Source organism: Geospiza fortis, unplaced genomic scaffold, assembly GCF_000277835.1.
Source record: "Geospiza fortis unplaced genomic scaffold, GeoFor_1.0 scaffold145, whole genome shotgun sequence".
In the NCBI taxonomy this organism is placed as follows: domain Eukaryota; kingdom Metazoa; phylum Chordata; class Aves; order Passeriformes; family Thraupidae; genus Geospiza; species Geospiza fortis.
The window spans coordinates 2,111,829-2,139,515 of NW_005054362.1; the positions used below are offsets into that span (position 1 = coordinate 2,111,829).

Here is a 27,687-nt window from a genome sequence, read left to right on the forward strand (position 1 = left end):
CTCTAATTAACTTTATTTACACCAAGAATTTCAAATTAGCCTTGACTCTTTCTTAGTAACAGAATTTACCACAAAGTCCATACTTCAATTTTGACAGTAAATAATGAGCTTTGCCCCTGTGTCCTGCTAACCCCACTGTACCATTCCTGAGGCTCTACAGGACACAGTGCAGAGCTGCAATAAGGTATTGCAGGGCCTGGTCTAGCATTCCCACCTGGACCCATCTTTTATGAGTCTCTCCTGTCTCCCAGGACTCCTTTCAGCCACCTGCAGCATCTGCCAGGCTTTGGAGGCAAAAGATTCTCTTCCCACCATCCTAGTTTCATGATTTAACACCACACTTTCTGCTGTAAACTACAGAAAAGAGGCTGCAGACAAAGGCTGTGTATTTCCAGTTCAGTGAGGATGACCAATTGATTTCTAGCTGTTCAACTGGAAAATGAACTGATGTGATAAATGCTAATCAATATTGTTCACTGATATGAGGTAATTAACTGGAAAAAAAACATGCAACGCAAACCCTTAATCATGAAACCTGCTCTGCTTAGTTTTAGCTGCCAGACTAAGTGTCCACTGGAGATTTTTCTCTTGCCTGTAAATCTGTGTTTCACAGGGGAGGGACTAAGCAGTGTGTACAATTGATACCTGGGAAATTTCTGCACCACGTTCTCAGGTCCTCCCCAACTGGGGACATTCCCAGGACAATGTGAAGGTTGCTTGCACATTTGCTTACAAAATACTGCCAGATACTCTCTTTAGCTGGGCCCATGCCAGCTTTAGCAGCTTCATCTCCAATCTGAGTTAGTATGGTGTCTTTTTCATCATCTGCATAAAGGGCTGGCACCATTCCTGTAACATAAGGACAGAAGAATGCTTAGTGAGAACCACCAGTAAGAGGAAACCATATGGCTGGGAATAGGGCAGATGAGAAACCAATTTTAATCCTAGTTCTGCAAAAATGATTCTGAGTAGTTTTGAATGAACCAATTCATCTCTCTATGCTTCTCCTCCTCCCCGTAGCCCTCATGGAAAATAGGTCATACTTGGGATTTAGAGGAATAATTAATTCATTTTTGTTTGGGCTTGAGCAATATACACAAAATGTCACAGGACTTTGCAAAGAAAATCTTCATTCGTGTCTGTGAACCATCAGCTCACATTTTTGTTCTCTCAAATTGTGGCAAATACTGCAGAAGTAACCTAATGACAGACCAGGGACAGGGAAAACTAGAAAAAGAAAAGGGATACAATTAACTCATCTGCTCTCATATCAGACTGTGGAGGAATTTCTATAGGGAGGGTGGTCACACAGTGCCAGCTGCTACTCATTTCCAGCTGCTTCATTTGCTAGAAGATACCAAACTACATTTCAGGACATATATACATGAATATACATATAAACAGTTGCTGCAGTTCAGGTGAATGCTATTCAAAAGCCAATTGAACAACAGGTGGGTTTGTGGCCAAATGAAGCTGAAGTTTCCCTCAGTCTTGGAAGAAATCTGAGACTCCTGCAGCATCATGACCAGCATGAATGAACCCTATAACCTCTCCAGACACAAAAATGACTGTAAGAAGATTCCAGAAAGCCATTATTAAGGCCAGTATCATTTCAGGTAGTACTGAAAAGTGTAACTAACTAAAGCAGCAGAGGACACAGGGTGAACCAGTAATAGCTGTATCAAGGGTACAAGCAGAGAGGCTGCCAGTGGCACCTGAAGTCAGCATGTTGTTGATGAGCTCCAGGAAACTCTCTTCTGCCACATGGCCATCTGTGAACAAGAAGACCACTGACTTGTCGTAAATACCCAGCTTCTCATACAAACTTTTCAAATCCTCCCGGAAATTATTTTGTCCGTATCCTCGACTCAAGATGATCTCAAATACCTAAGGATGAAAACATACACTGAGAAGACACAGATGGACCCAAGACATGATGGCAACTCTGAATTTCACTTAGACTGAATCAAGGGGGTTGATTTGGCCCCAGTCATCAGTAAATGTTTAAGTATCAATAAAATTGTGCATTCGTACAACCCTGCAGGCTTGCATTTTCAAAATTGCTTTGTGTTCATGCTCCCTTTTTGTTCTTTCCTTCCAAGCCTTTTTAAGTAAAATGCCTCTGAGAGGAACATTTCCTCTCTGAAATAATAAAGTATCAATCACAACAAGGCTCCTCAAGCAGCACTGGAGTGCTGCTGTAACACATTTAAGCATCAACAGCAGTAGTAAGGGACAATTAGTTGTTCATCACCAAACCCATCCTTGTTTTCCTTCCCCAGTGCCAAAACCCAGATTCAGGCACTGACAGCTTCCTGCCCAGATCACACACAGTCATCACCTTGGACTTCCTGGCAATCACCTCACCTGGGTTTCTTTCAACAGAGAAGAGCTGCCAGCCTGATCTTGTCCTGACTGACTGACTCACTCCCATCCCCAGTTTAATCCCAATCACAGTTTTACCTTCCCTGTCTTTTTTTCCCAGCCAAGACACAGGGCCACTAACCTCACATCCAGCTGTGTGAGCAGCCAGTTTGGTCAGGGACTGCTTTCCTGAGCCTCCCACCCCGATGAGCAGGGCGTGCCCGCGGTCCATCCGGATGATGCGATGGATACGGATTAAATGCTCCAGAGCATCATCAAAAAGAACCAGGTTCATTTTAATATGGTATTCGTTGTAGTCATCCAAAATTTCCTTCAGAGAAAGGTGAACAGAATGTTACTAGGAGACCAATGAAACAATTAATAACATTAAGAAAATAGCCCATTCAGCAGCATTATTCCTTTCCCATTCCTCAGGGAAAATCAACTATTGGAGAAAACTGCTGACTCTGTAGCTGATCCTCAGTTTTCATCACTGCAAACCCCAAACTGGCATTGAGCACATAAAGTTCTGTGTGCACACAGAAGAGAACAGATTTCTTGCAGTTTGAGGCAGGCTCCTGCCCGTTCCTCAGGCACAGCTCCCAGCTGATGCACTCTACCTTAAAGAGAGCTTTTGCTAGTTCATAATCTTGGATATCTTCATAAAGACGAGGTTCTGCCTCATTCAGTGCTGTTCTGAAATCTCCAAAAAGAATGGGATCCCTCATGACGTGCTCCAAGTGATCGGTGAAATGCTCTTCAACCAAGGTTTTTATATGGCCTTGTACCTTCACGGACATGAAATGAGTCAGGCAACACAACAAAGCATTTCATTGTGAATCCAGTAATACTTAGAAAGGTCATAATGCAGATTCTTGCTCAAACACTGATTTATTTCAAGGTGATACTTATGTCACTAGAAGATCCATAGATTACAGCCCCCTTCTGTATTCTACGTATGGTTAAAATTATCTAATAGGCAGTCCAAGAATGTTTCAAGCCAATCAACTGTACAACATCAAAACAAAAAGGGAGCAGCCTGTTAAATAAAACACCTTCTCATATATTGATGTAAACAGTATATTCATAAACTTCCCTTTTCAGAATTCATAGATGTCTCACCAGAAAGATCTCTCACAAAGTTTCAAAGTCTGCATTAATATTCTGCATTGTGAAAACTGAGCTGGAGATGTATCTTTGTATATTAGAGGAGAAAGTTTTAACTAGAAAAATCTGAAGCCTTCTTGGCCTACCTCTTTTTATCTAAGCAACTTCCAAAGCAAAGCAGGTTGCTTATAGATGAGTAGACTTTATCTCAATTTCTCTCCTAAATCTCAAGGTTTAAAATTGGCATTGTTCTCTTTTGTATTTAAAGACATATTTTGAAGCATTTTCCAATTTGCACAACAGCCAGAACTGAATTCACTGTGTAAGAATTTGGCTTTTATCCTTTTTACTACTTGATTGTACAGTCACATTCTGGTACAATCCTTCCTGAAGGAAAATACTGACTTGAAGTCATTTCCTGAGTTTTCTCCTGTACTTCTTTCACACTTTGTCACCTGTACTTCTGCCAATCAATTTTCCTGGACAGGCAAGCCAAGTGATACTTTCCATTCCTTCAGCAGATCTGCTTTCTTAGTCTGCCCACATTGTTTTAGGAAAACATCTTCCATAGGCCGTGTTTTAAATTAATGAGCAACATATTGCTTACACAAATCTGCAGTCAGACAGCAAGACCCGAGCCCAGCGCTTGGTAGTGTTGCTGTTGCAAATTAATTGCCATAATAATAGTCAGTGACTATTAAAAAACTGAAAGAAATTACTCACCAATTCTTTGTCTGCTTCATTAATCAACCTGTCATGGAAAACCCTCAGGCACTCATTTCTCCAAACTCTCACCATCTGGGTCACTGTGTGAAACCTGAAATAACATCAAAATATCAGACTGCACCAAATGAGCTGACAGGATTCCTAAGGCCATATGGTTAATAACAAGGACCAAATTCTGTATCGACCCTTTTACTCTTTATGATTTAGTCCTTTTGCATTTTTACCTCTGGTATCTTATTTAAGAGAGACTAATGCATCAGTGTTTGGCATAGAGAGTAAGGTCACAATTTAGGATGTTCTATTTCTCACTGTGGTTTAATGAAAAGTGACCAAATGTGACTGATTTCCTGTACCAAATTACCTCAATTTCATTCAAATTCACCAAAAGAATAGGTTTGGGACCACGAAAGACAAATTTTCTATTCTTACCTTTCTGCATCTGTAAGAACAAGTCCATTATAGACCCTGGAAAGATCCCGCAGGTTAAAAATGTAGTGGAATTTGGAAGGAGTAGGCGGCAGGTCAGTAACGATCATTTTATAAAGTTCCAAAGTACACTGAGTAATCTTGTCAGAAATGGCTGATATGGACTCATTAAAGTTCTGCAAACATGAGAAAGAAGAGGTGTTTTCATGATACTGCCCAGACAGAATTCAGTGCTATTAAACATAATCTGCTTTCCAGCTTTTAAACCTGTTTGGTTCAAAAATTCTCTGTAGTATGAATATTCTACAGTTAAATGTTTAGGGCAGCTCCATCTTCACTCTGGAACCTTCTGAGTGCTCAAGATAACATCAAACTCAGTGACTGGAATTCCTACAAGATTTCTATAGCAAAATAATTAAATTGCATTTTTCTTATCTAATGTTGCAAGTACCTTGCCAGTAAAGCAGTCTGTTGCATTATATTACATTTTTCACACTCAATCAGGAAAAGATTTTCAGATCTTTATGTATTTGCTTAAAGGAATTGTAACCAAGTCATTCATACATTTCAACAAATGAAAAGTCCCAGGTTTATAAATTATATGCTGGCTTTAATGTTTACATATTACACAAGAATTTATCTAAACAAGGTAAAACCCATTGAGAAAGAGAAGAGGGAAAGAAGGGTTTGTGTGAGGTTCTAGGTAAAAAAAAAATGTAACAAAGATTTCAGGTCTTGCAACAACATAGAAATAAATGTCTATTTAAAAACAATAAACCTGTTGATCAATCCTTTAAAAACAGTGAAATTACCGCAGTGTGGCCTTTCAGGATGGAGAAGTAGATCAAATTCAGTGATTGCTCAGAAGGAAAAGGGATGTTAAAAACACTGAAGAGTGAGGTGAATCGAGGGTCAACTTCATTCCGACCTCCTCCAGCTTTGCCCATGGCAGCAACAAAACCCAGGTCTCGAAGAAATTTAATGTTCATCTCTTTACCACGATCGTACATGAAACCTTTCTCTAGCAGCAGCTTCAGCAGGGCAATGGGTTGTTGTGTGCCATACTCATCAACCTGTAGGATACACAAGAGTCAGGATACATCAAAGCACAGTACAACAGCTCACCAGTTACTGCTTTATTGTGGGAATATTGGGTTCCATACTCAGGAGAACATTACAGGGACTAAGGGACACTTTGTAAAGCTCTGGCACTGATTGTGAACACTCATCCTAATGTCTCCTCTTCTCTGAGATAAACTAAATGCACACTGGATTTGTGATTGCAGGGACCATGTCAGTACCACCCCAAACGTTTCTATACTACCTGGAAAAAATATTGACAGCTTACCCTTGGCATATTCATATCATCCATGAACACAAGGAGACGTTTTCCCATGGGAGGGCCAAAAGTGTCTTTAGTTCGTTTTTCTACGTTTGTCTCCAGGTTCCTCTGAATGTCCAGGGATGTTGTACGAGAAGAGAAGTTAATTACCAGCACCAGCTGCAAACAGAAGGAGATTATAAGAATGGACTCTAACCCGTTTTGTTGGTTTTTATTTTTACTAGAGCTTTCAAAAATATTTTTTATATTAGCTGTCAGACAGAGGAAATGCTGCTCAGGTCCACTACTCACTTGAATGTGACAAAGAAAAGTAAGCCCACCCTTAGCACTTTAACAATATATTTTTACTTTATATAATTAAGTCTGTACAAGGTAAAAGAGGACAAAACATCTTTGATCTTGAAGGATTTTCAAATCAGTCACACCCTTTGGGTTTGGAGTGTGCAGTCACATTACCCAAGTCAATATTGCAACCCACAGACTCAGGCTTCACAATGCAAATTTTACACAAGGGCAAAGAATGAAAATGCAGTTTACTAACAGGGCAAAATGTATCACACATACATTAAGGTCTTTGTCCAGATTGCTTAGGAAGTTCTGTGTAGTTGCTGTCTTAGATGTACCCGATTCACCTACAAGAACAACTGGGCGTTTCACTTTGACCATCTGTCCCAGTAACCAAGCAGTGCGTGTAGTATCCACTGTGGGCACTGAAAAAGAGCAGGAACACAATCCCTGGCTAAATGAAAATGCACTGCAGCTGGGGGATTTAGATTTATAGAATAGTGCTGGAACACACTCTCAAGGTATTAACATGCAGTGGCACAAAGACATAAGATGAATTATCAATTCACTAACAATGCTGAAAGAAAATTTTAAGTGCTTAACCATCTCTTTTCAGTCTTTGTCATTGGGATCTTTTCTTCCATATATATAGACTAAAAAAGAAGTTATCTTTCATATAGGAGGGCCATGGTTTGGTTAAACTCCATTTAATCCCTATTTCAAGGATATAATCAGGATTTATTTGGAACATAAGCATTTTCCCAGAACTCTACAGAGATTAATTTTTTCCTACGTGAATTGCCTGCATTTGGAGCAACTTCAGAGATTATAAATTTATCTCTTGTGTCAGTGAAGTTAACCTGTGCTTGCTGGAGTATCACTGTATATTAATGTGCCCAAATTTGTCTCTAACTATGAAAAGCACCATTAGGCAATGCTTCAAGTAACAACCAATAGCAGCCCTAAGAATGTAATTTTTATCTACTGAATACCTCAACCACAAGCTGATGTTTTCCTAGAATCTCTGGTAGAGCAAACTGTGAATCTTCTGCTATTCCAGCTTTTAAAGGGAATTATTAGCTCCTAAAGAACCTTCATTGACTGAAATGTGCTTTCATCCTTTCTTCACTTTTTTATTACACAATGCTGTAAACATCAACTTTATGACTGCTAAACGACTTTGAAAAGAACTTTAAAGAAACTGATTTGTGCCATCACAAAAACTGAACCTGAGTAGATGACCTTCAGTACAGAAAAAGCATGTCTCATGTTAAGTTGCCATGCACTCAGTGGTGGCACATTACAAATTAAAAGCACGTCATCACTGTATTTTATCTTATACTCACCTAGAATGTCAAGAAATTTCACTTCAGGATTATGAATATATTCAGGAACAAGTTGCATCCAAGGTACCCACATTTTTTGAGATTCATCAAAATGGAAGTCATACAAAGTTGGCAGCTGACCTGCAAACCATTAAGCAACTGCAAGTTTTTTAGGACACTGAAATATTTCCTAAGAAAACATTCTGATTGAGATGAAAATGAAGGGTAAGATTATGGACCAAGTTAGGCAACACTTTGTTCTATTTACAAGTCATTTAACTCACTAAGTCATCAGCCAAAATTCCTCTACTCTAGCACCTTCATGAAAACCATCACTTTTCTATTACAATGAATGGCATTCAGATTAAATTATGACAAGATCCTACCTGGCAGCTCCCCTGGCTTAACCAGGACACCCTCACTCTGAACAACAGTCATGCAGGAAATACGTTTAACGTTTTCATCAAATTTAATTCTCCCAGCATCAAGAAGAGAAGCACCTAAGGAGCAATATAAAGCTTCCAAGAAAAAACACTCCAGAACATTAGGATTTTCAGGCTGTACAAGTAGGACATCCAGCATCACAGTCAACTGCACGATCTGTTGGAAAAAGGACAAATCTGTAAAGAAAATTGCCCTTTAGATCATGAAAACTCTTAATATGCTTTCAGCTGATTGCTGGCCTTTTGTTCTTACAAATGGATCTACTGCTGTATGTATTAAGTTCAGTAGAAGAGCATTGTTAGGTGCTGATTGGTTTGGTGTCTCTGTGCGCTCATCAGTAGGAAACTGGCATTTCAGCAGAGACTCTCCTCCTGTTCTTTCTTTGGGAAGGTTTTACTTTCTCCATCATTCCGTTTTCTTTTTAGTTAAATGTGTTCAATCTTTATTCTCTATTTCTTACCATATTTAAATCTGTTTGAGGAATAATGGTCTTCAGCTTTCGTTCCTGTTTGCCATCCACAATTCCTTCTATAATCATATCAATAAGGTAAGGCACGTACTTTTGAAAGAGACGATCCAATTCCACTTTCTCTTCCTAAGGAACATAAAAAAGGCAATAATTCAGCTGGAAAGAAAAATATTGACAGCAGAGCTTCCCATCAATACCTGGCTGACCAGGTATGATTGTTCTTGAAGGAATCAATTCTACCAAAGACTGTCTACACAGTTCAAAACAAATACCCTGAACAAGTGCAGAAATTCCCACCTCATTTTCTCTTTTTTTGACCCACTTCTGCCAGTAGGGTTCATATCTCAAATTTTTAGGATCTACAAAGACCATTCCACAGCGGGATACTGTGGCAGGAGATGCATACTGTAAGTCCCCAACCTATAAAAGAATCACACAAGATAATGGTAAACTGTAACTGCTTTTCAGGCCTTAAAGCCCCATCTGTATCTAACTCTTCCTGTGTATTAAATGGCACAGTCATTTCTTACCTCAAACAACAAAGCACAGTGTGCCTGAAGCCTAATCCGCTCCCCGTTTGCCAGGGTCAGTAACTTGTTGTCATCCATGACAGAATTCATGTTTTCAACCCAGAGAGCATCCACATCTCCATCAAAGAGAATGTACCTGTGTACAAGAGCCATGGGGCACTGACTGATCTCTGATTTTCCTAACATATTTCTGAATTCAGAAGTGTCAACAATGGTGCCTTTATTAGTTCAGGTTTTTGAAGTCTACCATTCATTTTTTATAATTGCATTGTTTCACTGAGACTAGGAACTCACAGGAGACAGAAAGAGCCCTGGACACTTTCTACTTATTTATCATTTGTTTTTTTTAGTGCCATATCAATTTTTTTTTAATTTATGTAAACCCTAGGATCTCAAAACCACCACTATGATTTCTAGCTGCCTACCTTCTCTCTTTCTTGTCAGTGGGTCTGTTGATTTCCCGAAAAATGTTTGAGAGGACTCCATCTGTCCAGTCTCGTGAGACAGGGTCAAGGATCCCATACAGCTCAATCACACTCATAGCTTTAGGGTTCAGTGTGTAAAGCTTTGTCAATAATCCCAGCCTAAAGATACAGCAAGAAAAGCAACAGTACAATGTCACACTATCATCTCATGCTAACCCAAGCAAATACCCTGGGCAGCTCTTGATCCTGTGCTGATCCTGACATGGCTGGACAGGGCTGAGTAATACAGACTGTGCCATTTTACAGCCTGGTTTACATTCTACACTCACTTGTTTTGGGCCTGGCACAAGGTTTTAATAACAACTGTCTTGCCACCTCCAGTAGGTCCAACCACCATTGTGGTGTGACGAGTTAACATTGTCTCATACGTCTGAATTACTTTATCCACCTGAAAAATAAACACGGATTCAGTAGATTGCTGTCATAACTCTGTGGACAAGGTTAGCAGTGGGTCCATATCAGATAAATTTTCCTGGAACCACCCCAGAGTGCAACAGTGCACCTGTAGCCTCACATTTACAACAAAACCTCAAGCAATTAATATTTTTTATACCTGGACTGGTAGAACAATATAACCCCGTTCTTCCAGCACTTGTTCTACAGCATCATTAAGGTCAGGGTAGCGGACTCGAGGGCAATCCAGGCCAGGAAATAGGTCAGAGATTAGGCCAAGGAAGAGAGGTACATCTTCAAATACAAATTTAGGAAGATTCATATCTCGCAGAGCTCTCATTAGTACAACATCCTAGACAAAACATAGCAAAATCAATCTTTACCAAATATTTATTAGATAAAATGGGGTACTTCAAAACTTTAAATCTTTAAAAACTATTGCTCAATTATTTCAGTGCAGCTTTTAGAATGTTTTTTTGTCATCAGTTCCTAGTGGAAACAACAGAGGTTATTTTATATGGATTAAGCATATCAATAACTAGCATATCAATAACTATGGATTAAGCATATCAAGAATAATACACTGCCTTTTCCTACCATGCTAATCAAATGCCAAATGGCTGCAGTGGCCCACACCACAGCTTCCCCAAGCTGGAGCACTCACTGTTCATAAACCAGTTTTTTTATCCAGAGATACTCATCTGGCTATTTGCATTCTGGACTTAATAAGCAGGAAAATATCTCATTTTCCATAGATTTCCGTACTTTGACTGCAGTTCCAATGGCAGAAAGCACAACAAAACTCAAAAAGAACAAAGGGAAATAATGAGACAAATAACACCAATGTTCCTATTTCCAAACCAGACAAACTACTTCAGATGGGGAAACGCATTACCTTTCTAATGAAAAAAAGATTCTATGCCCAGGGTAACTAAGCAGCAAATCTACCTCATCGAGGTCTGCTGATCCTCTTTTCAATTCTCCAGCCATTACCAACACTGACTTAAGGGCCCGCAGTCCAAAATCATAGTGATGTTGTTTAGAAAGCTGTTCCCTTGCCAACTTGTACAGCACTGTCATCTTTTTGGCAAGGACCTGTTTGAGATTTAAATTAAATGATCACAAATGTGGACATTGCTACCAGCCATGCAAACATGGGTGGGTACGTGGGTATGGGTAACAACAGAATCTTCTTACCTTTGCTGTAAGGAAGCCTTCAGAAAATAGCATTATTTCACAGATCTGCTGAAGATCTGGTACAATAACAACCACGGGCCTGAACAGAGCTTTTACAGACTCAGGGAGCTCAGTCCGGCCAGCATAACCAGGATTCATTGTAATGAAAATACCAATACGGCTGTCAAGGGAAATCTCCTGTCCTTCAAACTAAAGGCATAAGAAAACATTAGAACAATGTGAATTAGGAACTAAAAAAAATAATACTATTTGCTCAAAGAGAAAACCAATAATACTGGGACACCCACTTAGGACAAAGTGCTAAAATATTTAGCTTTAGAAAGTCATCATGATACAAACAATGGGATGAATGCACCTTCTTTAAGATATTTCACAAGCCTCAAATTTTCAGTCTGAGGTTTTTTAATTCCAATATGCATCAGTAAATAAAGCCTCACAATCCACATCAAGTTAAATTACTGCTGTTCCTCATTACTACTACACTATCACACAATTTACTTGCTATTATCCTATCAAGATCACTTTTATCTCATTTCACAAAGGAACAACCTAGCAAAGGATTAGGCAATCAGCAAGGATTTAACATCTTTCAAACCAAAAGCACATACTCTGGAGTTTGAAATGCTCACCACAAACAAAATACAGAAGCAGCAGCCCTTTGATCTAACGACAGGGTCTAACCCTGTATCTTGCCCTGAAAACCAAGATTAGCCTTCACAATTACTTCTCTTTTTTAATGTTTACCTGAAACCTTTTCCACCCATTCATTAAAGCATTTCGGATTGTCTGAATCTGGGAAGAGATGACTGAAAGCACGGAAGCATCGATGCGATTGAATTCATCAAAGCATCCCCATGCACCACACTGGGCAAGGCCTGAGAAAATTTTACCCATTGCCTAAAAGGAACAACAAGAAAAACTTCTCAACACTGACTGTGCAAAACTTTCAGCATCAAAAAACTTTGGAACACGCTAAAATACATAATGGTGGATAAACCTCTGGTCTTGCAATAATTACTTGCCAAGTGCAGACTGCCTATCATAAACATATCATACTGTCATTGCTTCCCTGCTTGAAAGGGCCTAAAATTCCTTAAGAAATTTATTAAAAATCAACACTTTTTACTAAATATAATTATCAAACAGCATGGTATCTCTAAGGGAGATACTTATGTAGAAGTTCAGAGTATGTCCTGATCCTGGGCACTGATAAAGAGCGGAAATTGGCATTTTATCAGAGAACATAGATCTTTAACTCTTACTTTGAAGTCCATGCCTTCTCCACAGTTTGTCACTACACATAGCAAGCCCAGTGCTTTGGCCAGATCCTTGGTTGTTTCTGTCTTCCCTGTACCTGCCGGCCCTGCTGGTGCTCCTCCCAAAAACATTGATAGAGCCTTTGAAGACAAACCAAAAAGCAAAGCACAGCTTGAATTAGATTTATGCTAGGTTGGTAACAAAAGCACAAATCAATCCTTGGGTACAAAAACTTTAAACTTTGTGAACACCTTCTACATTGTCTTTGCAGCAATGAGGTGAGAAGGATATCACAACTGATTTCAAACATCTTAGCATTCACACAGGGAGACAGCAGGAAGAGGCAATAAAACCAGGATGTGCCTAAGTATAACAGGGGCTTGCTAGCACAATGTCCCTGAGGGTGTACCTGTGTGAGGGTGAGGTAGATGCGGTCGGTGAGCGGGGTGATGACGAGCCGCCCGTTGAGCCCCATGTACTCATAGCCGTAGGAGAAGGCGCCGGTGCACTGCCGCACCATCAGCTCGTCTGGCTCGCGCTCCCAGTAAAACCGCAGCTGGCTCTCCCACTCGAACTCCTGAGCCTGCAGAATGCTGCACACAGAACTCACGTCAGCCTAGAGGATGGCAGTACAACTCCTAGATTTGGTGTTTGCTCAGGAGTTGGAGGTGGTGCTTACCTGTCTCTGACGAATATATCAATGATGTCTCTGGCGTGCACGTCGATGATGAGAACAGTGTTGTATTTTTTCCTGTCATTTTTGCTCAAGGGCATCATAATGCGGGTAACCAGGTCATCGATTTGCTTGTGCATTTTTTTAGCATAAAATTTCATTGCCTGCTTTTCTCCCATTTTCACTTTCCTAAAGACATCCTCTACCTCCCAAGTCCACCACACTTGATTAGCAGCAAGCACCATCATGCCTTGGAAGAGCAACATCCAATCAACTCTATGGAAAACATATACAGTGAGGGAGGCTGAGTTACTGTTAATTTTAAATACACAGAATTCTATCAAAGTATGCTGTGAGATTTCAAAAGCCTAGAAAATATTCTGATAGAAAAGCTGTTTGTTCCAGGTATAAAATTTCCAAGTGGTATCCATTGTGAGAAAAACTTACTGAACACACAACACCAAAAATATAACTCAAGATTTAGGGAAATAAATATGAGAGATTATGCATTCTTCATGGTTGGTTAAAATAGTGCATGTGAATGTATTCATATCCCTCCACATAGAGAAATACAGACTAAATTGTGCAGGAATTGTAAAATGATGCCTTAACTTTTCTATATCATTAACACATCAGGTTATTTGTGTTACCCTTGACACTGATTGTTTCACCTGCTTCTGTCTTCACAATATCGAAAAATGGCTTCCTTGGTGAGGCGCCGGTTGCTCCGTCTCATTTCCTCCAGCACTACTGTCATCCAGTTCTCCACTCTGCCCACAGCATGGACATCCTGCCTGAACTCCATCACCTCCCCCTCTGCTGAGATCATGGCTGTGGCAATTTTCTCATCATTGTCACCGTCCTTAAACCTCAGCGAGGCTACATTATCAAACATCTGAAATGTACCAACAAAGAAATTCACATTTTAGAAACAAAGCTTCCAAATGTAAACGTATGCAGCCCCAGCTCTCCTCCAGAGAAATGGATCTGACTCCTAAGTAATCAAACATAAATGCTGATGTATAGCCCAGCAGCAGAACTGCAGAATATCAAGAAAATAATCAGGCCCAAATGACATTGATTTTTTTTTCCCCCTAGAAAATAAGAGCTAGGAGGAGCTACAATCTGTGAGTAAAGTTCTTTAATGATAGATCATTCTGGTGTATCATGAATGTTCCTCTACCATAATTGCTACCAAGCAGCGTGAGAGGCAGCAGAGACTGTGCATCAGATCTGACCTGGTTATTCAGAAGCTTCTTCAAGATGCTGCCAGGATTCTCCTTGTATGCAAAAAATATTCATGCATCCTTATGAGTATGTACAGTACAGTCTGTTAAACTTTTTAAAGCACTTAAAAGCACAAGACACTGTGGAAAGCCAGACATTGTACCTTTATCATGTGTTCCTGGACACAGAGTGCACTGCTGCTGCCAAGGATACTGAGCAACTCATCATCAGATATAAAGAAAAATCTGGGGAAAGCATTTCTCTTGGAATCCAAATAATCATTCAAGCTTTTCTGGCATTTCTCCAGCACATCGTTTATATGGTGGAGTTCTGATAGACGATTTGGGACTTCACAGCAATTTTTTATTGTCGGGTCTTTTACAGTTTCTTCCATTATCTATACAGGGAGAAAAGGGAGTTTAGAAAATGTTGAACAGCAATAGGTTATATAAATTATATTTCATTAATGACAAAGCATGCAAACAGCACAAGCAGTACAAGTCCTTATAGAAGTGAATCAAAGGTTTTGAAATGGCTTTGAAATGGTTTTGTGGTGCTGCAGTGCTGTACGAAAACATGAAGGTAGTGTGTTTATGGAGATAGAACTATAAAAGCAAGTGCAAGCCCAACAAACCTGTATCCCCAGTCAGGGCAGCTTAAGCACATACCTGACTCTGCTCCTGTACACAATGGTACTTCACGGAGTGATCAAACATCATATTTCAAAATCACAGCACTCTCTCAATTTTGCACATGGGGAAGTAAGTCAGCCATATTCATACCAGGAATATGTGTTCAGTATGGGAACAGTGGCATGAAGCAGGAAAGCCTTTTTAGCATCTACATAGGTCCTCAATCAATAGGAACATATCTAAGCTTCTTACCAAGGTAAAAGTAAAAAGTCGTAAACAATGAAAGGAAAAGGAGATTCTGCCTACTCCATACTGCCAGCCAAGGATCTCACATCTGCCCATCTCAGCTAAATCAGGAGAAGTCTGCTGGTTATGACAGATGTGAAGTAAACCAGAAAATTCCTGGGTTCCCTAATCTCATATTCAATTAATTATAGCACATCATTCTCAGTATTACACATCACAAAAGACTATAAGTAACTATGGAACTGGAAGCAAAATGCACTAAATATGCTGATCACAAGTCAGTTACTTGCCTGTTTAAACATTTGGTCTACACGGTCAAACATTTTGACTTCCTCCGGAAGCTGTGCTCTGATATCTGCAGCAACAAAAATGCTCTCCAGGTACATCCATTTTCTCTGAACTGATAACCAGATCTACAAATCAAATGTTACCATCAGAGGAAACAGAAATGCAATGGAAAATTTGGATTATAAGTAATAAACATTAATTATTTAGTCCAGCACTTTCCTCCTACCTCGCTTACTTCACTAATCAATGACAGAGTTTTTTCCCATTTTTGAGCGGTTGAAAGAAAAGGACCCACAAAGCGACTGCCCAAAACACTCTGAAGATTGGCATTGTTGTCATCAAGAGTCTCTAAAATTTCCTCTACAGATCCCAGAATAAAGCCTCGTGTCTCTGTGCCTTTGGTGTACACTTCTACAGGGAATTTCATATTTTCCCACGTTTCTATTATTTCCTTCAGTCCCTGCATGTGAACATAAAAAAACGCATATTTCAGTCTTCAAAACTGGAGGTCTATAATCTTAGCAAAAAACTGAAACAGCGAATTCAGATAATTTTTTGCAGATTTTCTAACTCTGGTTTATAAAGAACCAATCTATTTCAAAGAATGATAGCAAGAGAGTTGATCCTTCTTCAGATCCATTTTCATAGGACAAACTTTCTTAGTATAATCATAGAAATCCAATATGCTGCTGCCAAACCCAATTCTGCAAGGATCCTGTGCCAGTAGGAGCTCATTAACAGAGCTGTAAATCCCAGCTCATGTAGCTCATGGCAGCTCCCTGAAGATGGCCAAACTTGCAGTTATGCCAATTTAAAAACCTTAAATAAAACTGATTGTTGTCATCCTTGTCTTTTTGGTGTTACAATGATTCTATAATTCAATATATTACCTTCTCAATGCTAAGTTCTTTAATAGCAGTTCCAACTATATCACTGATAACCACGGTGTATTTGTGAAGTTCCATGGCAAACATATTTTCCAAAGTGAATGTTTCTGTTTTCATTTCAAACCTTGTTCCTGTTTTCTCCATAAGGTCTTCCCAATGCCTGTTTTAAATTGACACATCAGTTTAACACCATAATACAGTAAAAAACAAAAACAACTGTAACATATAATAATGAACTTACATTAAGCATTCTGCTGTTTAAATAAGAACTACTAGTCTGAATAAATAAATTATTCGAGTCATTGCAGCACCTTCCATGTTATTACACAAGTTCACTAGGCAGAAATACATTTCTAAACTCCAGGACATGGCATGACCCCAGTAATGGAAACTGAAAGTTCTAACAAAACACATCAAATACTTCTATATATAGTGATACAAATAAATCAAAACAAACCTTTCTCTTAAAGCTTCATTTTTCAAATCAAGCAACAAAGGAATGGAGTTTAGAAAAGCCTTCAGGTTTTTATCCAGTTGCTTACATATTGCCATACCACGCACTTGTCTGGGCAGCTTCCGAACAGCTTTCAGAAATCCTTCGGTTCCATCCTGAAGAACCTTGACATTGAGGTTTATCCAGAGTGTCTTAGACCATTTCTCTTTAGCTGCCTGCAAACAAGGACATTAAGAAGGGGGGAAAAAAATCATATTCCTTTTAGTTTTGACCCCCAAAAGGTAATTATATTAACATTTTACAAACATAGGGAGAGACAAGGTCATGTCCAGGACAGATTCATAGCCAAACACAATCACTTGCATAAAATATAGTAAAAAGGGAATATGGAGAACAGGACCATACTTTACAGGGCATTTAAATTTTGGAAAAAATAAAACTTCTTTAAAATAGTTAAAGCCTGAGATACCCACTGTCACCTGTACACATCCTATATCCGTAGTTTCACTGAACTGATCAAGAACCATGTGCTGTAAAATGGCATCCAACAATTATTAGAGGCTGGGAGAAGTCTGTTCCCATCTGTTGAGAGGATGTGTTTGGTCCACCATGGAGACACTGATAGTGCTGCACTAATGATATTAAAATCATTTCACAGGGCATAGATTATTCCATGCAAAGGGTTCAGAGTTGACAGTAACTAGGGGGCAATGCAGCCTCTTCTTTTGTCCCCATCTTTGCTGTGTGTCTGTGCATGAATACGTCTGCATCCCTGCAGACTCAGTGTGACACTCACTTTTTGTTCTGCATAAATGTCATAGACCTGCTTCATAGCTTTTGCATCTTGCTGTGCTTTTAATAAGTTTGGGTACACTGTTCCTGGCATGCCCAGAAGTTTCTCAGCACTGCCCAGTTCCCGCTGCCTTTCTTCCAGTCTCGCTAATTCTTTTTCAAACAGAGCCATGAGTTCTAGTCCTGGGAAAGTAGAGGGAAATTTACAGATAAATCATCACAGGGATCGTCATGGGAAATAAGACAGAATTTGCATATAGTCTGTGAATGTTCCAGTACTAAAAATGTTCACATTCCCAGCTGATGAGTTTGTATATTAATAAGGAAAGCATAATTTTCTTGTTTGACATAAAGTTCGAATTGTCTGAAGACTAATGTTTTCAAAACATCACACACATTAGTCCATCTACCTTTATCAAGATCATCTCCAACAACACCAGGCCCCTCAGTCAAGAGTTTCTGGAGAAAATCTTCTGTCTCTTTGCTGTAGTCTGCAATTTGTTGCTCTGTCACCTAAAAAGAACACCATTTAAACAGTTCTATTAAACAGTTTCCATTTCTAATTGTTTTCTATACTAATTACAAGTATTACCTTTGTGAATGCTTCTTTTACACCTCCTTTACAATCTAGGTTGCGAGTGATTTCTGCTGCCTCCATAAGGAGAGTCTCCCACGCTTCCCTAACACTGTCAGATTGCTCTAGCTCTTCTTCAGGTACCTAAAACAAAACAAGTAGCACCTCTCACAAGGTTTAATAGACACACACTTTCACAAGAAAGTGAGGAATATGTGTTCACATTACAAATTTGCAAAACACAAAACCAATACTGAAGCGACAATCAGATTTAAACAGACATATGTCCATTTTAAAGTGGGCAGAGTGATTTGAGAAGGTAGTCTGGACTACAGAATCTCCAGACATCCCTTCAAACCTCAATAACACTAATTCTGTAACACATCTTAAAAGGAAAATATTTCTTCATTCACATGTGAGGCATCTGTGCCCTTAGCTCAGATCAGAAAGGTTTGATGAGACATGCACTTACTGGAAGATTGTACAATTCAAGAGTTCTGTATCTCTCCCCAATGTCCAAGTATCTCAGTTCCACCTCAACAGCAATGTCTCTGACCACTGCAAATGCGCCCAGGACAACTCTGAGATCATCCAGGGTTTCAGGGGGTTTATTCAGATTCTCTGATAATTTCTGTAAAAAGTAAAGATCCTTTCCAGAATCAAGACTGACAAAGCAATTGTCAGAATTACAATAATGAGTCAAACACAAAACACAAACAAATAATATGCCAGATTCATTTCTTAGTCTATGTGATAAAGATAACCAAAAAAAACCAAACTGAAAACACCTACCTGAATCTCATCTTGAAGGCTGAGGAGCTCCTCTTTTGCTAACTCATTAAGCAACTTCCCAAGTGACATCATCCAGCTTTTAGCATTCTCCTGCACTGCAGAGGCTAAAGGAGCCAGCTGAAGCCTGATAAATTGTTCATCTTTAACCAAGGGCCCTTGAGCTACTTCCTGAGTTACCATCATATAGAACTGCAAGTGCTCATCAAAGACAACACAGGGAGGCTTTTCTGCAGCTAAACGGTCCAGGACTGCGTCTTTGTCTGATTTCCACAGCTGGTCATACTTATTCCATTGGTTCAAACACTTCCTGAGAGATTCCAGGAGATTTTGGACATTCTGAGTGATGAGAACAGCCTGTTCAATTACCAGAGGGCTCTGGGAGACGTCAGTGTAAAAGCTGAAAGTGACAACTTCATCCGCCCTGACGTGCTGAGGAGGGCATTCAATGCACGTACCGTGCATCCATCGTACGAAATGCTGGAGAGTTTTAAAGACAGGGTCAGAAAACAGTTCCCTTGTTGAGTCATTTTAGTTAAATCATTCATAGAATCAGCTGGGTTGGAAAGCCCTCTAAGATCATTGAGTCCAAGCAGTCCAGGACTGTCAAGTCACCCTCTAAATCATACATGCCCTCATGTGCCACATCTACCCATCCTCCAGGAATGGTGACTCCACCACTTCCCTGGGCAGCCTGTTCCAATGCTTTCTTCCCTTTCAGTGAAGGAGTTCACCATTATTTAGTACACAATGTAGGAAGTGGTATCAATGATTTCTCAAATCAATTGTTTTTCTGACAGCAAAAAAAGAGATCACACTTTCCCATCAACTTGAGAAGAGTTCATTTCATCCTAACAAAACTTTTCCATGCATTACTCAATCTGCTTCTAAAATCTCTCCTGATTATAGCATGACAGAGAGGAAAAGGTATTGGCTCAAACAGTCTGAATGCAGCAGTAGAGAACAACAGCAAATCTGAGAAGAAAAAGCACACTTAAACTAAATTCATTCATTTAAGGTGACATCTGGAATCATTTGTCCATCAGCAGAGGTCAGGAACATTGTCACATTATTTGGCTTCTTTTCAGGAAAGCAATTCAGTGTGAAACCACTTATGCTACACCATTGCCAGTTAAGTTAGATACCTAATCTAGGTATTTGCTGTCCTAGATGCCATTCTCCAACATTTTCTGAACTGTTTTTTCTGCTGCTTCTAATGTAATGTAATGTAGAGGAGGCCACTCATGTTCCTTATTCTACCAGCTTATTCATACATCAGAAAGCAACATCTGCAGTGCAATCTGAGAAGTACTTCCTTCTGATGTATGCTGATTTATAGAACCAAATCATGTCCTTACACTGCCAAAACTCCTAAAAAGTCATCAACAATTGTACCTGAGTAAAAATCATATGGATTTTTTTCCCTTGATCATCAGTTTGTAAAATCAGGACAGTCTGTAAAATTAGAACAATGTACTGGATATTTTGATTTCAAGATAAAGCAATATGAATCTCCCCTTTGACATTTATGCTTACCCAAGCACAAAATAAGATTAGTTTCGTTATAATCACAAGCAAATTCTGGAAACAAAAAGAAATCTTTATCAAAAATCACCTTAGTGACCTCAACACAGTCTTGGATAGATTGCATAGTCATTTTTTCAATCTCACTGTCATTAGGTTGCAGAGTTATCTCAGGAGCAGATAAAACAGCTTCTACTTGTAACAGTGGCACATTTGCAAGAATAGTTGCATTAAAAGCCTGTAAATTCCTGAGAAAGAAAAAAAATAGCATCAAAGATAGAAATAATCAGGTGCTGCCCCCAGGAAAATGCCCCTAGAAAGGCTGCAATTTTCAAGCGTATGCTTAGATTTGCAAGCTGAGTTATCACTGATGCCAGCTGGAAACACTGATGTGTCTGGGAGAAAAACGGTCCCACTAAACTGATGTAATGCAAAAGCTTGACTTGCTAAAAGAAGCTGTTGGAAGGAATGAATGGAGATATTTTGGCGCAAAAGGATCCTGCGACTGTGGTCAACTTCACTGCAAGAGCCCAGACAAGCAATCATGGCAAAGTCATCTGAGCGTGGATCAGATTCCAGAACAAGGATGATGGGAAGAAGAGGTGGAAAGCTTAGATAGATTTTACAATAGAGCTGCAATGCTGTATTGCAAAAACACCTTGCTTGTAAGGGAAGCCTTTATAATGCCTTGTTGCAGCACTGGCCTCAGCCACTGCAGAACAAGTAAAATAATTTTTCTTGGACTCATGTCCCATGCAGCACAGGGAGGCACCTGGCACCCAGACACCAAGTTCTCAAAATCATGTTCTTTAGGAGAATAAAACCTGGATTTTAGAGATAAACTAGGGAAGTGCAACTACACACATTGCAGCAAACGTGTCTTGTTTCTCTCTTCTGCCAACAACATGCCAATATTAATTTGTTCAGAATCTGGGTTTCCTCTGTACCTTGTTATCAGTTCTCCATTCTTCACAGGAAAAAATCAGTAGAAATACAAATCTTCCACAAATTGTAAGTCACTGATGGGTTTAAACAGAATGTCAGTACACACACTCATCAATAGATCCAGGAGAACCTGAAGACGACTGGAAACTCATTTAAGCAAACAATTCACTTACTTCACAATTAACTGTATCAACACCTGATAAATCCTGTTTTCCCAATATGCATAATAGGAAGCCAGTTTTGGAGATTTGCCACTGTTTGTATAGGCAACTCGTCTTTCCACTTCTATTAGCAATTGTGGAATTGCAGAATACTTTCTAACCAGTTGTTCCACATCTTTTGCTTGCTCACACTTAACATAGTCAAAAAATTCTTTTGCTCCTAAAACAGATACAAAAACTAGCATTATTAACTGCAAAAGATCTAACAGTTTTATACACTGGAAGTGTATACCTGAGTTTTATTTGTGAACATGAAATTGATCTTATATAATGATAAAAAATATCTTAATTTATTAATATTTCAGCCCTCTGAAATATGGATTTTAATCTGATTCAATTATTTAATAGCAACCTTTTTACAGCTATGAAGTGTTGAAAGAAATTTGATCCATCATCCACTCAAGTGACAGAGAGATCTGGCAGACAACCAGCTCGCTGCCATTTCCATCTGAGGAAACCAGTTCCATCCTCTGTTACACCCTGAATTACTACTATAGCCAGTTTTGGTAGCAATTAAAAGAGTTGATCTTAGCAACTAAACCCACAAAGTAGCAGATAGAGAAAAATAAAATACCACAGAGTCTGGAAATGAAAATATAAAGACTTACCAGGACATTTGTCACCATTTTTTGAATGTGGAAACTTAAAGAGATTTGTTGATTCTATGGACTGAAGTTTATTGCTTATGTCTTCAGAAATTTGATGAATCTGATGTACAAGTAACTCTAATCTCCCAATGGTTTGTGTACATTGGACAATAAATTCACCAATACCTTGAAATAAATCAAAACCATTTGGTTTTTTCTCTTTTAACAAGTATTTCATCAATGCATCAAAATTGCCACAACCAGACATGTTTTATCTCTAAGAATGACCCAAGGTTCTGCAAAATCATAGATTAGATGTTTTCTCAGCTAATTCTTCATCTTGCTCCCTTACAGTTTTTAGCTAAGGGTTTCTAACCATCTCCAGCATTTTAAATATAATAAAAACACAAGAAATATCTCCTGGATCAGAGTTTGTCTAACCTGCTATTCTGCCCCTGTGGCAAGAGGATGGATCATATGTTCTGCCATCATAAAAAGTACAACTGAGGAGATGTTTTAAACGGAAAACAAACGTCTAAGGCCATTTCAAAGTAGTATCTCCATTACCTACAGACTTCCATGTGAGTCTTTTGTGTCCTGCTTTCAATATTCTCCAGAGTTCTTTGACCTGGTGATCAAGAAGTTTGGTTTCTGCTTCATTCATCATCTCCATTAATTTGTGATAGCGACTCAGCATGACTTTCATTTTATTTGTGTACCTAAGGAATGTAAGAAACACAAAAACTCAAAACACAAAAATTCTTATTTTCTTGAAAAACGGCCACAAACTCCATCAAAGAGCAGAGAACTTCCATCGTTATATTCAGACTTCCATATAAAGCAAAATTTGCAGAACTAACCAGTGAATACTTATTGATTATAAAAGTAATTTATTTCCCACTGAAAACAAAGAAAAGTTTCATATGGTTCCAATAGCAGCTGGACAAACCTCTCCTGCCCCATCTCAAAAGTTATGGAGACAGCCCCAGTTTGCAGCACATTGGTGAACTGAACAGGTCAACTTTAAAATCCATTTAGGAATTTATTGGCACATCTGTGTGCTAAATGTCTGTGACAATTTAGACACAACTGACTTACCCAAGGCTGTACAGGAAGAATGCAATAGTGTGTTTAAATGAGCTTAAATCTAAATGTCAGAAACAATTCATTGCAAATTATTTTCTTCTCAGGTTTGGACAAGTTGTTAATTTGTATAACAATCCTACAGCATAAAGGATGCAAACAGTGTCAGAGAAAAGCTTATCAGTGCAATATGGCCATTAGAAATTGTACCCTTAAAAAAAATAATCACTAAGGGGTCTCATGTTTCCAAAATGTGATGACTCAGGGTCTGATCCTGGAGTGAAATCACTTGAAATGCAGCCATAAGCCTGTATGTGAGATATTCTGTTACAGCCTTACCTAAGGTATTTGTCTTCCTGTAATGCCACGTATCTCGCCATTTCTGGGACTGGAAGCCCTAGCTGTTCCATGTACTTTGTTTCAGTGATAATCTCTTGGATTTCAGGAGAAAAATTCAGAGCGAAGCTGACACTTTTCCTGACGCTGACAGGCTCATCTGTTGCAGAGCTCTACAACACAAGAAAGCAGCAGAAAAGAGAGGAGCAACAAACTTACATTACAAGGTAAAGGTGAGCTTTTGGAGACATTTGATAAGGCAGAAGGTAAAAGTCAGAATGACTGACATTCAGAGCTTGTGGAAATGCCTTTAAAATTTGATAGTAGCCTTAGCATTCTTGCTTCAGAAATTACACAGAACTACCTTTTCAATTGTCAATCACAAGAAACAAACCAAAGCACCTCTGTTTACACACTGCTGCAACCAGTTACAACAGAAATCCCAGTGTAAATTCAGCCAGACAAAAGTTTAGTAGGAACAGGATTCTGCAAGATCTCTGCTGGAAACCTGCCTCTACCTCAGTCCCAAGAACTGTGGCCATGTCCCAAAAATGTTGTACCAAAACCTAAAAAGTTAACAGGAACTACAGCACAGAAGAACACACAGAGAAACAACATTCAATCATTTGCCAGGTGATTCAGAAACTATGTCTTATAAAGGGCCACAAACAATTCTCAGCTCAGAACTTTTTTCTAAATCTGTGTTTAAAACATTACTCTCAGAAAATTCTCACTGACATTCAGGTAAGTTTTAGTTTTCCCCTCAGAGAAGCCTGGTACACAATCTTCCGACATTTCACCTGCTCAGAAGTCTCTGGATTAACATTTGTTGCAGCCTCATCAGTGACAAGAGTCAGTAGAGTATCTTTCAGTAACAGTGGAAGCACATGTTCTGCCCTCTCTCTCCACTGACGGTATTTTTTAGCTTCATACTCCTCCATTTTCTTGGTCACTTGGAGATATTTTTGTTGCACCTAGAAAGAACAACTCTGTATAACTCATTTTAAAGATCATGAGAAATGTTTAACTAACATGCCCTAACATGGTCTCTCAATATGGTTGCTGGTTTTTATTAGATAAGTGAACAAGTAACAGCCTGTAATTAATGCAGACAGTGGAGAATGTGGGCTCTTGAATTATGTAATTGATTCCATCACTGTCTCCCTGGGAAACAGTGGGAAGGTTCCAATTCAGTTTTCACATCTAACACGGCTTGCTGTGTGCAAAGACTTGAGACTTCCCCTCACATTAGAGCACTTTCACATCTTTAGAAGCATATAACAGAAGTTATATATCAAGTACCAAAAGACCCAACATACTTCCTGTCCACGTTCAGAGGCAAGCAACTCCTCTTCTTCCTGGAACAGAGTAATGGTGTGCCTGATCCGATGGGAAAGGGATCGGGACCAGGAGATTGCTCCAGCCACTGGAGGATGGTTCTTGTACAGAGGTGGATCCTTGAGGTTCTGAACAAAGATTTGCTCAACAATTTCAACCTAGAAGACAATAAAATATTGCAAGGAATCATTTTCCCACTGCTTGTCCATGATCGCTGTCTGATACACAGCACAAGTTCTGAAGCTAATTCCAGTAGCAGGATAAAAATAATCATTTTGTCTTTATTTCTATATCTTGTGGAACTGCCATTATGGCAGCATGTTCTGTGAGATTGTTTTACGTTTAATGTTCATTGAAATATCAAAAAAACAGCTGATACAAAAAGCTTCCCAACATTCATTCTAGCCCTCCAAAGTTGATCTATGACATCTTCTGATTGTATCATGAACTTGGTCATGACAAGGAAGCTGTAGGGCAAAAAGATCCGTTTTCCCAGGAAGGTTGAGCTGCTGTTTACAAGGTGCAGGAATAGCCACAAGCCTTGTTGCATTCAGAGCACAGTGCTCCCACACAGTGTCTCACATATATAGATGTGCATAACATTTCAGCAAATTCAGCAGACTATTTCTCCAACTTGGTCCCAAAAAAACAGAGCAATTATCATGTTTATTTATAAAAGTTTTCAGTCTTTTACATAGTAAATGACACCACACAGGTATTTAGACATATACAGATTTATGATTTTCATTAGGTAAAGAACTTCATGTACTGGATTAGAAATCCCTAAATTGAATACCTCTTTACAATATTGCTCCAAAACAACATTGAACTTTTTAATGAACTGCTTATTAATAGTTTCAGGAATCTGGAGGTGTTTGTACTTTGACAGCAGGCCAAAAGCAGTTTCTGCTGATCGAAGGGTTGTAAAAGATTCATCAATAAATCTTGTCATCTTTTCTTCAATATCCTAAACAAAGGAAGAAACAAACTCTGTCACTTAGAAATTCATCCTGCAAAACCAAGAAAGGGTTGAAAAATGAAAATACTTTTTAATAAGAGCAGTCAAGCTTATTTTTACTATTTTTTGGCAATCACAGTATATGGTACCTACCACAACATCTTCTCTGAATTCTTCCACAACAAATGCCCAGTCACGTGCATTTTCCACCCTAAAAGGGTCAAAGCTCAGGTCTTCCATAGGACTAATTACTATATTTACTTCTCTCTGTAGTTCATCAACACCCTTTGGATTTTCTGTCACAGTTATCAGTTCAGGAATAAATAAATTCTGAAGTTCTTCAGCGACCTATTAATTCACAAGAACATACCATAAAGCTTTCTTTTTAATATTTTTTATGCCACTAAACACATTATTGTTAAATTTTTCCTTTAAAAATATCAGCCACTCAGAGAATGACCAGTTTGTGCTATGATTTAAACTTCAAATATTTCAATATGAGACACTGAAAAAAACAGAGCAACAATCTACAAGCCCAGCATTTCAGTTGCTGTAACAGATAATACTCAGTTATCAGTCCTTTCACTCCACTTTACACACAGTTTATTGATTGTCCATATTGCTAATTACCCTGACTTAAATTAGCCTAAACACAGCATCTCTCCATTCATATGTTATTCTGCAATTAATACACAGACTGACAGATGGCCAAATTTTATATTATAGTATACCTAAATGGTATTTTATCTATCTCATTAAGGTGGCAACCCATGAAAATCATAAATGTGTGAAACAGTTGCTGCAAGTCTCTTATGTTCAGACCATGTACAAGTGATACCTTTCCCCAACCAGTACCTGGAGTAAAGTTATTCCACCTCCAGCATTTCCACCTCCAGCATTAAGTGCAGTTTTGTTGGAATCAAAGGCACCACTCAGGTCTCAAACAAAAAACTAAAAGTTGTTAACAAGTCTACACCTACACAAAAGAATCTCCTCTACAGTAGAAGACAGTGATTACACGATCTATTTACTGTCTATATTCCTACCTGAAAAATGTCATAGAGATCTTGACAGATTGAAACCATATAATCCGTTTTTTCAAATAAACTTTTCACATCAAATTTCCAGTATCGCTTACTTCCTGACTCTTCAACTTGGATACAAGTAGTAAAATAACATTTTTTCCATTGTTCAAGAGTGTTTTTTGCTTCTGTTATTTTCTTTTTTGCAGTAGCTGTGTCTTGTCTATTAATCAAATCAACAGAGTTAAGATATTATAGATAGAAATACTATAGATTAAAAATTCATATCTCCACTGGAATAATATACCCTGGTTTAGCACTTCTAACTATACAAGATCTAGGCAAAACTTATAACTTATTTTCAATGTGATTTTGAAAGGCGATATTATTTGAGGAGTGATTTTGGTTATATTTATGGCACTTTTTTACCTCTATCTTTCTATTTGTTTTATTGGCTCATGTTTTTTCAATAGAAAAGAGGACAAGAACCTATATCTTCAGGGCTGATTTAATAATTTATGAAAATTACAAAATAAATTGACTTCTAATACAACTTCAGATGGCTGCAAAATACAGACACCTCTTTGGTGGAAGCAAGCAAATATAATAATAAAATATTTCTATAAATACAGCCCGGTTAAAGAGGAACCCTGCACTTACTTAAAGAGTGTTTGCAGGTCCACAACTCTGCGCACTCTTTCGGAAATCTCCCAGGAAATCCGTCCCAAGAAGGGCACCATGCGCGCGTCCTTGTTGTAGTG

The 27,687-nt window shown here is 38.8% G+C and overlaps 1 protein-coding gene across 1 annotated transcript in view; it reads right to left on the bottom strand.

The window, feature by feature from the left end:
* DNAH10 (dynein axonemal heavy chain 10) overlaps positions 1-27,687 on the bottom strand; it is a 48,042-nt gene that overhangs the window by 18,225 nt on the left and 2,130 nt on the right. The window contains exons 4-48 of the mRNA XM_031059436.1: positions 27,587-27,687; positions 26,951-27,149; positions 26,058-26,252; positions 25,743-25,913; positions 24,928-25,104; positions 24,457-24,582; positions 23,612-23,781; positions 22,757-22,908; positions 22,211-22,375; positions 21,555-21,762; positions 20,528-20,684; positions 18,916-19,392; positions 18,596-18,754; positions 18,142-18,267; positions 17,960-18,062; positions 17,554-17,732; positions 16,761-16,972; positions 16,307-16,463; positions 15,643-15,876; positions 15,419-15,541; positions 14,414-14,647; positions 13,695-13,918; positions 13,030-13,299; positions 12,760-12,943; positions 12,356-12,490; positions 11,838-11,990; positions 11,094-11,282; positions 10,845-10,991; positions 10,057-10,248; positions 9,773-9,891; positions 9,444-9,602; positions 9,019-9,154; positions 8,786-8,908; positions 8,480-8,614; positions 7,962-8,175; positions 7,597-7,716; positions 6,530-6,675; positions 5,972-6,124; positions 5,436-5,696; positions 4,627-4,799; positions 4,195-4,288; positions 2,985-3,152; positions 2,507-2,695; positions 1,716-1,887; positions 646-849 (exon numbers count right to left, since the gene is read on the bottom strand). Of these exons, the coding sequence (XP_030915296.1) occupies positions 646-849; positions 1,716-1,887; positions 2,507-2,695; positions 2,985-3,152; positions 4,195-4,288; positions 4,627-4,799; positions 5,436-5,696; positions 5,972-6,124; positions 6,530-6,675; positions 7,597-7,716; positions 7,962-8,175; positions 8,480-8,614; positions 8,786-8,908; positions 9,019-9,154; positions 9,444-9,602; positions 9,773-9,891; positions 10,057-10,248; positions 10,845-10,991; positions 11,094-11,282; positions 11,838-11,990; positions 12,356-12,490; positions 12,760-12,943; positions 13,030-13,299; positions 13,695-13,918; positions 14,414-14,647; positions 15,419-15,541; positions 15,643-15,876; positions 16,307-16,463; positions 16,761-16,972; positions 17,554-17,732; positions 17,960-18,062; positions 18,142-18,267; positions 18,596-18,754; positions 18,916-19,392; positions 20,528-20,684; positions 21,555-21,762; positions 22,211-22,375; positions 22,757-22,908; positions 23,612-23,781; positions 24,457-24,582; positions 24,928-25,104; positions 25,743-25,913; positions 26,058-26,252; positions 26,951-27,149; positions 27,587-27,687 (7,885 nt within the window). The remainder of the gene's footprint in view (positions 1-645; positions 850-1,715; positions 1,888-2,506; positions 2,696-2,984; positions 3,153-4,194; positions 4,289-4,626; positions 4,800-5,435; positions 5,697-5,971; positions 6,125-6,529; positions 6,676-7,596; positions 7,717-7,961; positions 8,176-8,479; positions 8,615-8,785; positions 8,909-9,018; positions 9,155-9,443; positions 9,603-9,772; positions 9,892-10,056; positions 10,249-10,844; positions 10,992-11,093; positions 11,283-11,837; positions 11,991-12,355; positions 12,491-12,759; positions 12,944-13,029; positions 13,300-13,694; positions 13,919-14,413; positions 14,648-15,418; positions 15,542-15,642; positions 15,877-16,306; positions 16,464-16,760; positions 16,973-17,553; positions 17,733-17,959; positions 18,063-18,141; positions 18,268-18,595; positions 18,755-18,915; positions 19,393-20,527; positions 20,685-21,554; positions 21,763-22,210; positions 22,376-22,756; positions 22,909-23,611; positions 23,782-24,456; positions 24,583-24,927; positions 25,105-25,742; positions 25,914-26,057; positions 26,253-26,950; positions 27,150-27,586) is intronic.